Source organism: Camellia sinensis, chromosome 15 (assembly GCF_055761805.1).
Source record: "Camellia sinensis isolate YWXY chromosome 15, ASM5576180v1, whole genome shotgun sequence".
In the NCBI taxonomy this organism is placed as follows: Eukaryota; Viridiplantae; Streptophyta; class Magnoliopsida; order Ericales; family Theaceae; genus Camellia; species Camellia sinensis.
This window is the reverse complement of record NC_138975.1, coordinates 11,298,043-11,313,082: the sequence shown is the minus strand read 5'-3', so window position 1 is coordinate 11,313,082 and position 15,040 is coordinate 11,298,043. Positions and strand designations below refer to the sequence as shown.

The window sequence follows — 15,040 nt, the reverse complement described above, 5'->3', positions numbered from 1 at the left end:
GTAATCTTCCCAGGAGGAGTTCTAGTGATGGTTGTTGCAATTTATGACATAAGTTTTTGCAATCTCTTGGGAGGGTACCATAATCCTATCCCTATTGACAACATGAGTTTTTGTGGTTTTATTTACACTGTTTCTCTTACCATACTCTCTCTATGAGTAATTACCTTCCTTTTCTGTGATTGGTTTTAATAGTGAAATTCATTATATTTATGTTGGTATTTAAGAAACAACATATGGTGGAGGGTATACAAAACACTGTAACGTGATATCTTATTGTGATACCTTATCGGTATGCAACATTTTTTTGTGTGAATAAAGTTCTCTATGTTGTGCGAGATAAGTGGGTGTACTGAAAAAGTTAGTGAGTGTAAATAGAAGTGCTCACAAGCGTGGGACAATGATGGTTAATATGGCCAAAGTATTATGTTAACGATGTGTCTGACCAATGTGAGTAAAGAAAGTAGAACAAATTAATGGCCTATTTTCGTATTTTTTATTTATTTATTTATTATTATTATTATTATTATTGCGCTCTTAGTAGTCAATACATTATTAACATAGTGTTTCAAACGCATATGATAATAAGTTACAAATGGGTTGGCAAAATGAGATATCTTAACGTTACGATGAGATCTTCTGTCTCATGTAATTCTTAGTCAAATGATATTATTTTTTCTAAATTAAAAATTATATCAATTTGTTTCCCAACAACTATTTAAAGCGAAAATTCTGATGTGACAAATTGAGGATCAAAAGTTTCAGGAATTCTAAAGATTTGCTTCATTTTCAAGATTGTTTGGAGAAGAATAGGTTTGGTTAGGGTCAATTGGATTGGATGAGGAGCTGATATAACCTTTTAAAAGCTGACGATAGTCCAATTGTGGTCCTAATTTCCTAAACCAATGAAGCTAAAAGTATCCATGTATTTTATATCTTCAATATGTTTTTTTTCTTCTTTTTATTTAGTTGTTAAGAGGAGTTACTAAGGGTCATGAGACCAAAAAGGGTGTTAGATTCTTCATATTTTTCGTGTCATGGTAAAAGTTTGGGATGATCATCTTTAGCACTTTTTTTTATTTACTTATTATTTAGGAGTTGATCTAAAGGTTATAATTAGTGATAATGATTAGTTATTGAATCGTGATTGTTAGATTAATTGTTAAATGATGGCGCGATTAAAAAAGTGTTGGACAGAATCTGAATCCAAAATTTGAGAAAAATACTTCAGTTGGTTGTTATTGTCGAATTATAGCACTTTTATTTATTTGTTTTTTTAAAAAAACTTTTCTAAGATCATCTTTAATTTTTCACCAAATGTTGTATAAAATTTAAATTTGATGAAAAAATTGGTAAAAATGATGTTTAATCATTTCATCAATAATTAGTGATTGTAATCCTATTAATTTTTTCTAGATTTGCATGGAAAAATTGGTGTTGCATCCACCTAATTAAGTAGAGTAATACTATATATAATTCTATTTTCTTATTCTTAGGCACAAGCCAAACAAACTCACATTAATAAATATACATAAGATCAATTCATTTGTGTCTAGAGGTGAGAAAATGTGATTATCTTATGTTGAGATTTTAACATAAGAGAACTTGAGGGGCCCGTAGGGTGTACTACGAGTCTCGTTTCAATGATCTGAACCGTTCATTTTGTAAGGCCCTCAATATATATTATCTATGAAAAAATTTAGGTCAATCCAATAATCATAACTTTTTTTATTTTATCACATTTGTCTCTAAAAAAATGGATGGTCTATTTTAAAACTATATTTGTCATTCATTTTTTTAGAAATATTGTAATAAAATGAAAAAGTTACGAATATTAGATCGAACTAATTTTTTTTATGAATAATATACATTGGGGGCCCTACAAAATGAACTACTTAGATCATCGAAATAGAATCCATAGCGAGCCCTATAGGCTTCTCAAGTTTTCTCATGTTGAGATCTCAATATAAAAGAAACTCAACTCAAAATATAAATATATATAGCATTTTTCAATTTTTTTTTTATATGTGGACCTACTTGTTTATGCAATAAGAAATGTGTAATTTTTTTAAACCTCTTAACTTGTGGTTGGAGGACACAAATTAACAAAATTATTTTTAATGAATTTTGTTAAGAAATTTAAAAGGATTGTACATGGTGCAAAAGGAGTGCAATAAAGAAAGTATTTTTTGGGGAGAAGCTTCTCTTTTTGTCAATTGGAGATGTTGGGTTCTTATAGGATCATATGCAGATCCATCTCAATAATTTGAATAATTCATATCATTGACTTGTTAAAAAGATCATTCTGATTGATTGAACAGTTGTAGATGCATCATTAGATTACATTTGTCTTCCAAATAATGAATGTTCTATTTTTAAAATTACAGTTGTCGCTCATTTTTTTTTTTTTTTTTATGGCAAATGTGTTCTAATCATGTGGTTACTATTGTTCAAATAATCTAATTTTTTTGTAAGAATAATCTTTTCAACAGACTTTACAATGCAAATGGTTTAGATAATTGTAGTGATCTCGCGGTGGACTTATAAGGTTCCAATAACATTTTCAATTATCAACGGGAGAAAAGTCCCTCCCAATTTTTTTAACTTCTCAACAAGTACCCTAATGGTTGATGTTAACAAGATTTTTTCCAATTAATCCACACAAAAAAATAAAATAAAATAAAATTTAATCATGGTTTTGCACAAAATTTAATTTGTGCGACCTTTGCCTTTGTATTCTTCACCTCCTCTCACAGAGGTTCAAATTTAGAAGACTATCCAAGTCTCCAACTAAAGCCAAGTCCTCCTATAAAAAACAGTTTTTTTGGTACTATCTTTTAACTTCTCCAAACGAGGCCTAAAAACAATGCGGTTTTGTATCTTGTGAATTTGATCAAGAGATATTTTTCATCTAGAGTTGTGGTTGATGGAACTATGAAGCTATTCCATCCACCAACAACAACAGTGTCATGTATCCCATCTGGGGAGCTCCTCGTGGCACCTGCTCAACCGTTGGATGATGATTAAAATGTTTTTTGAGATTCATTCTAAACTTCTTCTTTATATATATATATATATATACACACTGTATTTAAAGGTTTGCCTCAAAATTTGCATTTATTTTTGATGATCACATGGATAAAACAGGTGCCACGAGTACTAATGCAACATTTGTCACATAAGTCCCCTCAAAATCCTCAGCCCCATGTAAACATTATTTATTGCTTGAAAAACATAGATTAATACGAAAGAGAATGTCTTTTCATGCTAGTGGGTTGTGGAGATATAGGACAACACTAAGTAGATATATATAGCTATCTGAATCAAAAGAAAGATATATATAGCTATCGTCTAGAATGTTGATTGATTTTTTAATTTTTTTTTAATTTTTTAGCTATTATTTAGAATTAAAAAAATTTATTTGGAAGAGAAAAAATAGTATGATTATGGGTTAAATGTAACATTTTGTTTTATTTAGTTAAAATAGCCTATTTTGCCTTCGTTTGGCATGCCAAACTTTTTGACTTTTTGACTATTTTTAGTCACAAAAAGACAAAATAAACTTTTTAGTCTAATAAGACAAAACATCACATCTAATCCATAATCATTTTATTTTTTCTCTTACAAAAGTCAAAAAGTTAAAAAACTTATCCTAAACGAGACTTTTTAATCTCAGGCTAAAATAACCAAAAAATTAACTCACATCCCAAACGACCCCTTTGGCTTATATGATTATTTTAACCCAAGTCATCTTCCCAAATGGACCCTACAATGAATTTAAGAAGGCGGAGATCGATTACATATATATATATATATATATACATATGGACTATAGATCTAAAAGTTGAGCGTAATGACTTTTTGTTGAATTAATCACTTTGTTTGATTTTTATTTTTAGAATTCACTTTTGAAAAAAATTATTTTTTGTTTATCTATATTTTTTTATTTTAACTGATTTTTTAAAATATTTTAAGCATTTTTTTTTAAATTTTTAGACACACATAACATAAATATACATAAAAAATATAATATTTGTGAAAAAAATCTTTAAAAAGTTTACTAAATACCAAAATATAAAAAATATATATAAAAATTCAATACATTTTTCGTATTTGTGTGTATTTATTAAGTTTTTAAATTATTTTTTTACAAATATTTTACTATTTAGATACATCTAAGTAAGGTGTATCTAAAAAAAATTACTTAAAATTTAAAAAATATTTAATAAAAATAAAAAAATATAAAAAATAAAAATTTTAATTTTCTCAAATTTTAAAAAATTATATTTAAAAAATTAAAAATAAACACACTAAATATTGTTATAGATGAATATACTGTCACGGTAAAAGATTCCCACCAAACTAGTCAAGTCCCATAATGTATCAATTCAAATCTGTTGCCCTACCGTTTATCTCTTGTACCAGTCCAGTGATCCAAAATATAGAGCATCTAACCGTTTTAAATGTACTAATGTCACGCCTAATTCTCAATATGTATCCGTCAATACTTTTTAATATCAATATTCTTTGATCGATGGCAATATTGATATTGCGTCTTGATATTACGGAGAGGTGATTCTACCATTAGGTTACTTAAGTATAGCGGTGTGCGCGAAGCTGTTCGGAGAGTTGGAGAATAAAATTACAAACCGAATGACGGGTTAGGGGATTGACAAATTGCGGTTTGGGCAAGTTTTCGCGGATTGACGGATTGAAGAACATTTTAACTAATTATCATGTATTTACATAATATATAACACTAATTTGTATAATATTTTTTAGATATATAACACGAAGTAATTTTACTTAATATGTTTCATATATATTACTACTAATTTGTAATAAATTTCATATCTTAATTCTCTCTCACACTCATTTTTATATTGATATTTCATTAGAAGTTAAAAAATATATATATGTATTAACTATAGCGAAGCGGAGCGGTTCGGTTGACGGATTATAAATTTTAAAGTTTAAACTGCGGTTAGCGGTTAGAACGGTACGAATTGATTCAGATCGGTACGATTTTAACAGATTAGACGGTATTTTGCACAACCCTACTTAGATGGTCACTTATAGCTCACAAAAAAAAATATATATATTTTTTATTATCGAATGCCTCAACATTCTAAAAGCTAATTGAATAAGGTCTCATTTTGATATGTCCAAGGCATAATCCAAAAACTTTGAACCACTACTAGTACCATGATTTAGAACCATTGGACAAATAAGATTTTTTAAAAAGAAAATACTAGAGATTCTAAATATTTTATTAAATGTTTCATATGGGTTTAGGACTCACATCATGTGAATTTAACAGTTATATGAGACATTTAGTAAAATATTTGATAAAATATTTAAGATTCTTAACATTATGCTTTCACAAAATAAGCACTACTAACAAATCTTGTAAAATTTTAACCTTTCAACATTTATATTATGTACGATTCTGTAATTAGTTTCTGTATTGATAATCCACTTATATATAGGTATATATATGTGTAAGAGACTATGAAGGAGGCCAAGAGAATAGAGTGGGAGTGGGTTGGAACTTAGATGTACATATACATAGATACATACAGATAGTGTCAATATAAAGCGAGGAAGGAGAGTTGGATTTGTCAAAAAAAAATGGACTACTGTTTAGGAACTTGAACCAATAAGAAGCTGCTCAGCTTGGCCATGGTTTTCCTCACATAACCACTTCTTTATTTATTACTTCTGAAAGCTCTACTCGCATTGGCTTCTAGGATCTGCTCCTCTAACTCCACCACCATCTTACTTAATTTCCCAACTCCACCACCACTTCCTCTCACTCCTCCTCCTCAACTGCTCTTGATTTCATCATCTTTGCAAATGAAGGTGAGATACATATTGCATATATATATATATATATATATGTGTGTGTGTGTGTGTGTGTTTTTTAGAAATGTAGTGCTTATGGTTTGTTTGGTTGCAGTTCTTCAGTTGGGTGCAAAATAAAATCAATGGGGGGCAAGGGAATAGAAAAACGAATACAGTTTCTGCTACTAGTAAGTGTTACCTTATATTTAATGCAACTTTTTTATGCTAGTGATGGTTTATATACTTTGGTTGGTTTAATGTTATCACATTCTTATGATTAGTCTTTAATGGCTGTCAATGGGTTGGATCAAGATCTGAATATTGATCCAAACTTGATCCAATTAAGATCCATTTATATGTAAAGATTTGTTGGTTCGAGTTTGGATCTAATCTATGGATTTCTATATTGTACATGTCATGATAATTGTCTTTTGGGTTGATATATGAATTTAATTCTACATTTTAGTATCCATTGCATTTGCATTTGCATTTGTAGTTAGCTCAGACTATTGGATTGAGATTAATTGAATCTTGATTTTGGTGTATGTACACCAAATCTATCACCTATACACCCTAATATTATTAAAACACAAATTTGTTTTGATTTTTTTACAGAAATCATTCATTTCTATCTTTTATAGTCCTTGTTTTTTTTTAGACAGGTTTAATAGTCCTGTTGTACACAAAATAAAACGTCAATAAAAATAAATAAATTGAATGATTTGAGTTCAAAATTAAAGCAAAATAATATTAAATCAACGATGTCATTTTATTTTAATTTTAAATTTGAACTGTCAGATTATCATAACAAAATCATTGTACAAAAAAAATGATAAATAATTTTAATCCATATACACATAACAAACAACTCTTTTTCTTCTTCACCCTCCTTCAATAGGCTTCTACCCATTATTTGAGTCACATCTATTATATTGCACTTGGCCTTTATTGTAGCATCGATACATTTATACTAGAAAAGGAAGAGTAAAAAAAACAATGTCTTTGATTAAAAGTTTTCAAAATATGTTTTTTTGTTTTTTATTAAAACATAGTCTGTTAAAAAAAAAAAATCATCATTTTCATTTGATTTTTTCTTTTTGAAACCAAAAATAATTTTTTCTAAAAATGAAATTATTTTTTGTTTATTTATTTTTGTTAAATTAATTCTACTTTTGGAAAAAAATAAATTCTAAAAATTTAACCAAAAAAGATGACTTCGATTGTTGTGGGGGACTGTTGGAGGCTTCCACATGGGATACAATCCTCCTCCAAATTAGGCAAGTTTACAGACTTCAAAATTAGGGGAAAAAAATTTAAAAACACAAAAATTTAAATTTAAAAAGAAAAAAAAAATGAAAATTGTTTTACAGTGAATTTTGTCTGTAGTTCAAAAATGGTCCAGGGGTGACAAAATTGTCCAGCTCTGAATGTAATATTATCATTAAAACAAGACTATGAGTCTTCGTTTGGGATGTGAGTTGTCTTTTTTAACTTTTTAGTTTTCTTAACTATTTTAGTCTGGGGTTAAAAAATCTTATTTGTGAAAGATTTTTTTGACTTTTTAAATTTTTGAGAGAAAAAAAAATGTAACAATTATAATTTTGATATGATATTTTATTTTATTATCTTTTTAATCTATTTTATTTTTTATAAATAGTCAAAAAAAAATCCATGCCAAACATAGTCTAAGTCCAGAGCCACACATTTGATTGGTTTTAGGCAATCATTCCTTAAGACCCATCTAGAAATTCCTTCATTTTTAGTAATTGAGGTCTAAAAACTTCAGCTCCTAACCATGCTCGTGAATTTTTTTCTTTTTCTGTTCTCTTTTTTGGGAACACCTTCTATCACATTTCAATTGGATAGTGATAAAATAATTTCATTTTCATAATAGTATTTTTTTTTTTCTATGTTTGATGTAAGCTTTTTTGTGTGTCATTTGTTAAAAAAAAGAAGATTTCATTTGTAATGTAATTATTTTAAGATTATTTCAATTTATTGTAATTTTCCCTTGCCAATATGCAGAATATATGTAATTTTTTTTTTTTTTTGGTTGTCATACAGAATATATGTAACTTTACACAACATCAAACAAATTATAATAAGATGTCAAATGGTTCCACTCTTGATAAGTGCATGTTCTTTCCATTGCAATTTTACCTACTCAAAAAACTACATAGGAGAAGTGTTTATAATTTAAATTGAAAATGTACATTTAAATTTACTATGAGATGAATTACACACCAAAAAAAAAATTAAGAAATTTTTTTAAGGTACCTGATATTAAAAATTTGTAAGATAAATAACATATAATATTTTCATAATAATTGAGATCCCTCAATATTTTCTCAGAAAAAATTCGACATAAAGAACTTTTGCAGTGATACAGAGACATTTCAATTTTTGTTGTCAAAGAAATTTCTGATTAGAGAGAAATTTTGAAATTTCTCAAGTATGATCACATAAAAATTTTATAGAGGGACTTTAATTAATAAAAAACAATATTAGATATCTCCTATTATCGAAAGTTAGAGAGGGATGTTTTACTAATTTTTTCAAAAATAAATCCACATATTTTAAATTATAATTTTTTTTCAAGTATTTTTGTAAATTCATAATGTTGCTTCCTGTTTTGAAAAGTAGGAAAAAAATGTCAACTTTTTAATTTTTTGAGGTGTTTTTTTTAAAAAAAAATAAAAAATAAAAAACATACAAAAAAAAAATGATTTATTTGACAAAATCATTTTTATTTTGTCAAATATCATTTTATTTCAAATTCATTAGAATAAACGAAAAAGCTAAAAATGTGCATAATAATTTTTTAGCATTAACTTTTTTTATAAATTTATTTTTAACTAACTAGCTAATACAAATTTGATCAACAAGTTTGATCTACCTGAGCAACAAGTGATCCTAAATTCAGCTCGAGATTTTTGTCACAAATTTTTAATTTTTATTTATTAATCCATTTTTGTGTAGATCATAGAAAGCAAGAACCACCAAAAGAAGAGTTCAGCGACTGGCCACAGGGCCTCCTAGCAATCGGAACATTCGGAAATCAAAACCCTCCCAAACAAAACCCAGAAACCAGTCATCAAAATCAACAAATCCCATCTTCCCCAGAAAACGATTTATCAGATTTCACTCCCGAAGAAGTCGGACAACTCCAAAAGGAACTAACCAAGCTTTTGCGAAGAAAACCCAAAATCGAAGTAGAAAACAATTCAGATCTCCCTTTAGACAGATTTCTCAACTGTCCTTCCAGTTTGGAAGTCGATCGTCGAATTTCTACAACAATTTGTGCCAATACGGACGGTAGAGATCAGGATCGGGATCATAATGATGATGATATAGACCGGACAATTAGAGTTATAATTGATAGGTGCAAAGATGTTTGTATGGAAAGAAATAAAAAGGCGATTGGGAAGAAATCGATTTCTTTTCTTCTTAAGAAGATGTTTGTTTGCAGAAGTGGGTTTGCTCCCGCTCCCAGCTTGAGAGATACCCTTCAAGAGTCCAGAATGGAGAAGGTATGTACACCTTTTTATATTATAATTTATAGTTTATAAAATTATTTCTGAATTTTTAAATTTTTAGTAAAAAAAAATTAAATTTATTTATTTTTAGTCTAGTATAATTTAGAAGGATGGGGATATTAGTGATAATGGGGGAAATATATTACAAAATTATGATTTTAATTATTAATATTTATAAAATTTATCACTTATTTCTAAATATTTTTGAAAATATGAATTGAACTGTAATTTTTCCATTCGTCCTAAAGGTTTTTTATTTTTTATAAAGTATTTAGGTTAATTACACCTTTAATTTGACTTAAATTTTACTTTAGTCTTTATTATTTGAAATTGAACAGTTTTGTCGGTATACTTTAAATCTAGTTTTATTTTGGTGTTTTCACTCATGTTAAAGGTTAAAATTAATAATTTTAAAATATTTGTCAATTTTTTAAAGTGCACACATAGAAAAAATTAACGAAAATTTAAAAGAAATGACCAAATTAAAATTAGGTTTAAAATATGGATGTTGAATTATTCAAATTAAAACTATAGGGATTAAAGTAAAATTTGAATTTAAATTATAAAGATGGAAAATGTAATTAACCCAACAAATTTTACTAAACACAAACTATATTTTATAGTGTAGCTTCAACTCTAAGTTGAATTCATCTATATATTTATTTTTCTAAATAATATGTTCAATTTTTGGGCTGCAGCTTTTGAGGACAATGCTTACAAAGAAGATGTACCCTCAAAATACATCTCGAGCATCTTCAATGAAGAAATATTTGCAGGATGGACAGTCTTCAAAGACTAATAATAATACTAATAAAGAAGAAGAAGAAACACACATGGCAAATGATCGATCTAAATGGGTCAAAACCGATTCTGAATGTAAGTTATTTATTTTCAGTTCTTTTTCTTTTTCTTTTTTTTATGGGTTAGGGGAGAGGAAGGGAGCATTCTGGGACTAATCATCACCTCTATAGGCTTCGTTTGGGAAGAGGGATTGGGTTGGATTTGAGACTATTTTAGTCAAAAAAAAATAATAATAATATAAGTTTTTTAGTATAATAAGATAAAATATCACATCTAACCTATAATCATTACATTATTTTTCTTACAAAAAAATTAAAAAGTCATTCTTTTTAGTCCCAGACTAAAATAATCAAAAAATCAAAAGGCCAACCCACTTCCCAAACGAACCAATAACTTGTCCAATTCAACTTAATATTTTGAAGGTTCGAAAAAAATATTTTGACTTATAAAATTGGATTGTGCTTAAATTGAAGAATTTTATAAAGTATTAATACTATTTTTTATAATATTTAGTTACACTACAAAATTTTAAAAAAAATAACAAAATAAGAAAAATGGCCAAATTCATTTAATAGTTCATATTTATATAAAGTGGACACTTTACTGACTTAAAACTTAAAACTTTCTTTAAAATCGGGTTTTGAAAAATTAAATTAAGTCCAATGTCAAATTGGGCCAGACTGCAAATAATGTCGGCCCATGTCATCTCTATGTAGGATAAAGTGAGCATACTGAGCCTCCGTTTGGAAAGTGAGTTGGCTTTTTGGCTTTTTAGTTTTTTTGGCTATTTTAGCTTGGGTTAAAAAGCTTGGTTTGGGAAGGACTTTTTGACTTTTTAGCTTTTTTGACTTTTTTTGTGAGAGAAGAGTGTAATGATTATGGGTTAGATGTGATGTTTTGTTTTTTGTGGCTAAAATAGCCTATTTTGTCTTTTGTGGCTAAAATAGCCAAAAAAGCCCACTTTAATTCTTCCCAAACGGGCCCTCAATTGCCTCCATTTCCACCAACGCATTTTGCCTATGGTTCAATGTTGAGTTATAATTTTGTTTTGTGTTTTTTAGGCATATTTGTGTCAAAATATTTGGTGTTGATTATTGAGAAATTGATAGAGTGATTTTTTTGCTTTTAATAATGAAATTTAATTTGTGTGTTGCAGATATTGTTCTAGAGATCTAGATATGGTTCCATCATAACATTTGATAAATTGCATATAAGAGACACACTCTTGTTTTCTTGAGCTCCACCAAAATAAAGAGAGAGGTATTGGAACACTCCTACATATATATTATTGGGATCATGGCAAAAGTTGAAGTACTTTCCAAGGGAAAAAATGGTGACCAATATATATACATTTGAAGCAATTTCTTTCTTTTGTGGATTGTATTGCCCCATCTTTTTTTCGGAATTGCAAATTAGTAAAAAATAGAAAAATCAATTGTAAAATATAGACATGCAAGTGAGATTTGTACTCTGAGTGAGATTTGTGTACTCTAGAGTAATTAGAACACAGAAGAGTCACTTACATTTTCGTACTTTTACAATTATTGTCTCTACTTCTTGATTTGCAATTTTCTCATCTTTTTTCATGGTTGTATCTGTTTTGTAATATGTGATTTGGTACAACACATGTTATGTAATATTATTATTATTATTATTATTATTATTATTATTGCATATTGCTGAGGGATATTGAGCTTGACCTTCTCTAGATTTATTCTTCTTGTGTAGTTTACTATCTCTTGCTAAGTTATTAAGATTGTGGCAAATTTCTGGCATTGCCACGAAGCAATTGGGCATGTGGTTTAGGCCCTATTTTTAATGATGTGATTCATTAATTTTTTAAGCTTTCGTGTAGATTATTTATAAAAAAAAAAATTAAAAAAATTATATTAATTTAATGATCATAATCATATCATTTGATTATATTTATCTATAAAAATGGATATCTTGTTTTTAAAATTGTATTTGTTGTATGTTTTTTTTAACACAAATATGACGAAATTATGTGATTGTAATTATCAGATCAATTTAATTTTTTTTTTTTTGGGGGGGGGGGGGGGGGGGTTTGATTGCTTGTATACTAAAATCTAAGATCAATGGATTGAATCATCATTATGGGCCTGATTGAATCTGTCCAATTCGTATAATGGACTTGAGACAACCCCACTCCTCATTCTATTATGCTCTCATATGTTCAAATTTGGCTATTGCAAACAAACAATCATTTGGCTCACACGGTATGAAAATGATTAACCATACAAAATTTTATATTAGAATGATAATAAAGAGTGGTTTTAATATCCAAATATACCACATTGTTTGTATAAAAAAAATTGTATATATGTATAACACTTATTCATAAAAGAAGGGTGGATTTAACAAACAAATCTGTGACTCGTGATTGGGTTGGTTCGAATATTTAAGAATTGAAGAGTTTAAATCTGATTATAAGTTATATATATAGGGTTCGTTTGGGAAGTGGGTTAGTTTTTTGACTTTTTAGCTTTTTTGTTATTTTAGCCTGGGACTAAAAAGTTTCGTTTGAAAAGAGTTTTTGATTTTTTTGTGAGAGAAATAATGTAATGATTATGAGTTAGATGTGATATTTTGTCTTATTAGACTAAAAAATTTATTTTATTTTTTATGACTAAAATCGCTAAAAAAATCCCAAACTTAGCTTTCCACACGAAACCCATAAAAATCTTCTATGCTAAAACCTCTTATATTAATTTTTTTTAATAAAAAAACCTAATTTTGTGATTGACTTTATCTCATCATATTTTGATTCACTGTTTTTAAGTTGCTTTATAAATGATATTTTTTATTATTTTATTTTTAATCATAATGTTGTAGTTTTACCGCAAGACATCAAGAATATATATATATATATATATATATATATATAATTATCTAAAATTTAATTAAAATTAAAGTCAAGTGAAATTAAAAGTAAAAAGGCAAATGAAAAACAAGGTCGACCTTTTTCTTTCCGATACCTCAACACTTTCAATCCAAACATCAAAAGTCAACATTTGCTAGTAGAATTTTGAAAAATGCCAAACAAGTCCAAGTCCTGAGGATCAACAAATGAATATCTAACTTTTTTAACACAATTTTAAAATTTCAAGAAGTAATTTCTATGGTTTCCCCCAACTTTTATCTCTCTTTGACCTCATTTGGAAAAGTTTTTTAGGCCAACTTTTATTTTCCTGTTTTTTTTTTTTTATCTTTAGTAAATTTTTATTTTAAATTTTGTATCACAATCTTTTATATTTGAAAACCCTAAATTTTACAAAATGTATTAAAATTTAAAATTTTCACTAAAATAAAAAGCAATTTTTCCTCAAAAAAAGCATCTTATTATTTTTTTTCCAAATATTATCATTTTTACAAAATTTTAGAGCCGTATAACCAAAAAGAATTTGATCCACGGCAATTCTCCCATGCAGTCATAGAGATAAGCACTTAGGCCCTGTTTGATTGGGGAATATGAAGATTCTGATTGGATATTATATCCGGTGGGGTTCATATATCCCATGTTTGCAATTTTTTTTTGAAGGGGATATAATATCCGATGGGATTGTATATCCCCCAAAAGTGGAGGATATACAATACCACCCCCCATTATATCATATCCCCTTGGTTGGGATATGATGTAAAAAGTCCAATTTACCCTTTTGTCTATCTAACATAATATAATTTAATATATATTTTTAGAATTTAATATAATATAATTATTGAATTTAATTTAATATTATCGAATTTAATATAATATAAATATTATTGAATTTAATATAATATAGGGCAAAACACCAATAAGTCCTAAGTTAGTAAGGGCTGGTTTGGAATGTCCTAAAAAAGTGCACTTTTTGTCTTTTTGGACTAAAAAAGACAAAAAATAAATATAGAGGTTTGGGTTAACTTTTTAACTTTTTATGAAAAAATGTGTATTAAAAAATTGTATAAAAAAAGTGTGTAAGAGATGATAAGAGAGGAGTGGGCCCTAGCCGTACAACCGGCTGTACAACCGGCTGTGTAATTTGAGTTGGAAATTATTGGTTAATTTTTGTACAAAGCACAGGACGGTTTTGTTTGACTCGTGGGGGTCATCACGGGTCCCATTTTAATAATTTGAACTGTTCAATGTGTGTAACTCATCGAACACTATGTACCTATAAAAAATCACGTTAATCGGATATCGATAGCTATCTGATCAGATTTATTTATTTTTCAATCATTAATTATAACACTATCCATTTGTTGTACATAACTGATTTGATTATATAGTTATCGATATTCGATCAATGTGATTCTTTTTAGACATATAGTACTCGATGATTTCTACACATTGAACGGTTCAGATTATCAAAACGGGACCGATGATGACCCCCATGGGACAAACAACGGTGTGTGTAAAAATCACACCCAATCATTTCTTTTTTCTCACTTACGCACACAGCAGCCGCACTTTATTGAATTCGGTGTGTACTTTTTGGAAACAAAATTGATTTTTTTTTTTTTTTTTGACTAGTGATATCTTTTTGGATTTTGGAGTAACTTTTTGGCTTATATAGGATAAGCCAAACCAGCCCTAAATGTTACACCATTTAGTCATATGTTTATTTTGAAACACTAATAAATCCCATTCCAATGTTAAAGACGTTAAAGCCCATGCTTTGTGGAATACGTGTCTTGAAGTAAGGGGTAAATAACGGGTATTATTTGTTGTTGAATTTACCAAAGAGGGCAACATCGAAACAAAACGTGAATGTAGTGTGAGTGAATTTGGGAGGTAGTTTCTGGAGTGGGACCGTGTTTCCGATGTTGAAGCGATTCCAAATCCGAGATTACAGAGACTGGTT

At 28.2% G+C, this 15,040-nt stretch overlaps 1 protein-coding gene across 1 annotated transcript; it reads left to right on the top strand.

Annotated features, from left to right (window-relative positions):
* Positions 1-5,520: 5,520 nt before the first annotated feature.
* LOC114256813 (protein NEGATIVE GRAVITROPIC RESPONSE OF ROOTS) lies at positions 5,521-11,861 on the top strand. Its single transcript, XM_028196492.2, has 5 exons — positions 5,521-5,859; positions 5,957-6,029; positions 8,821-9,371; positions 10,076-10,253; positions 11,335-11,861. The coding sequence occupies exons 1-5, from the start codon at positions 5,854-5,856 to the stop codon at positions 11,352-11,354; spliced, it is 828 nt and encodes a 275-aa protein (XP_028052293.2). The 5' UTR covers positions 5,521-5,853; the 3' UTR covers positions 11,355-11,861.
* Positions 11,862-15,040: the final 3,179 nt, after the last annotated feature.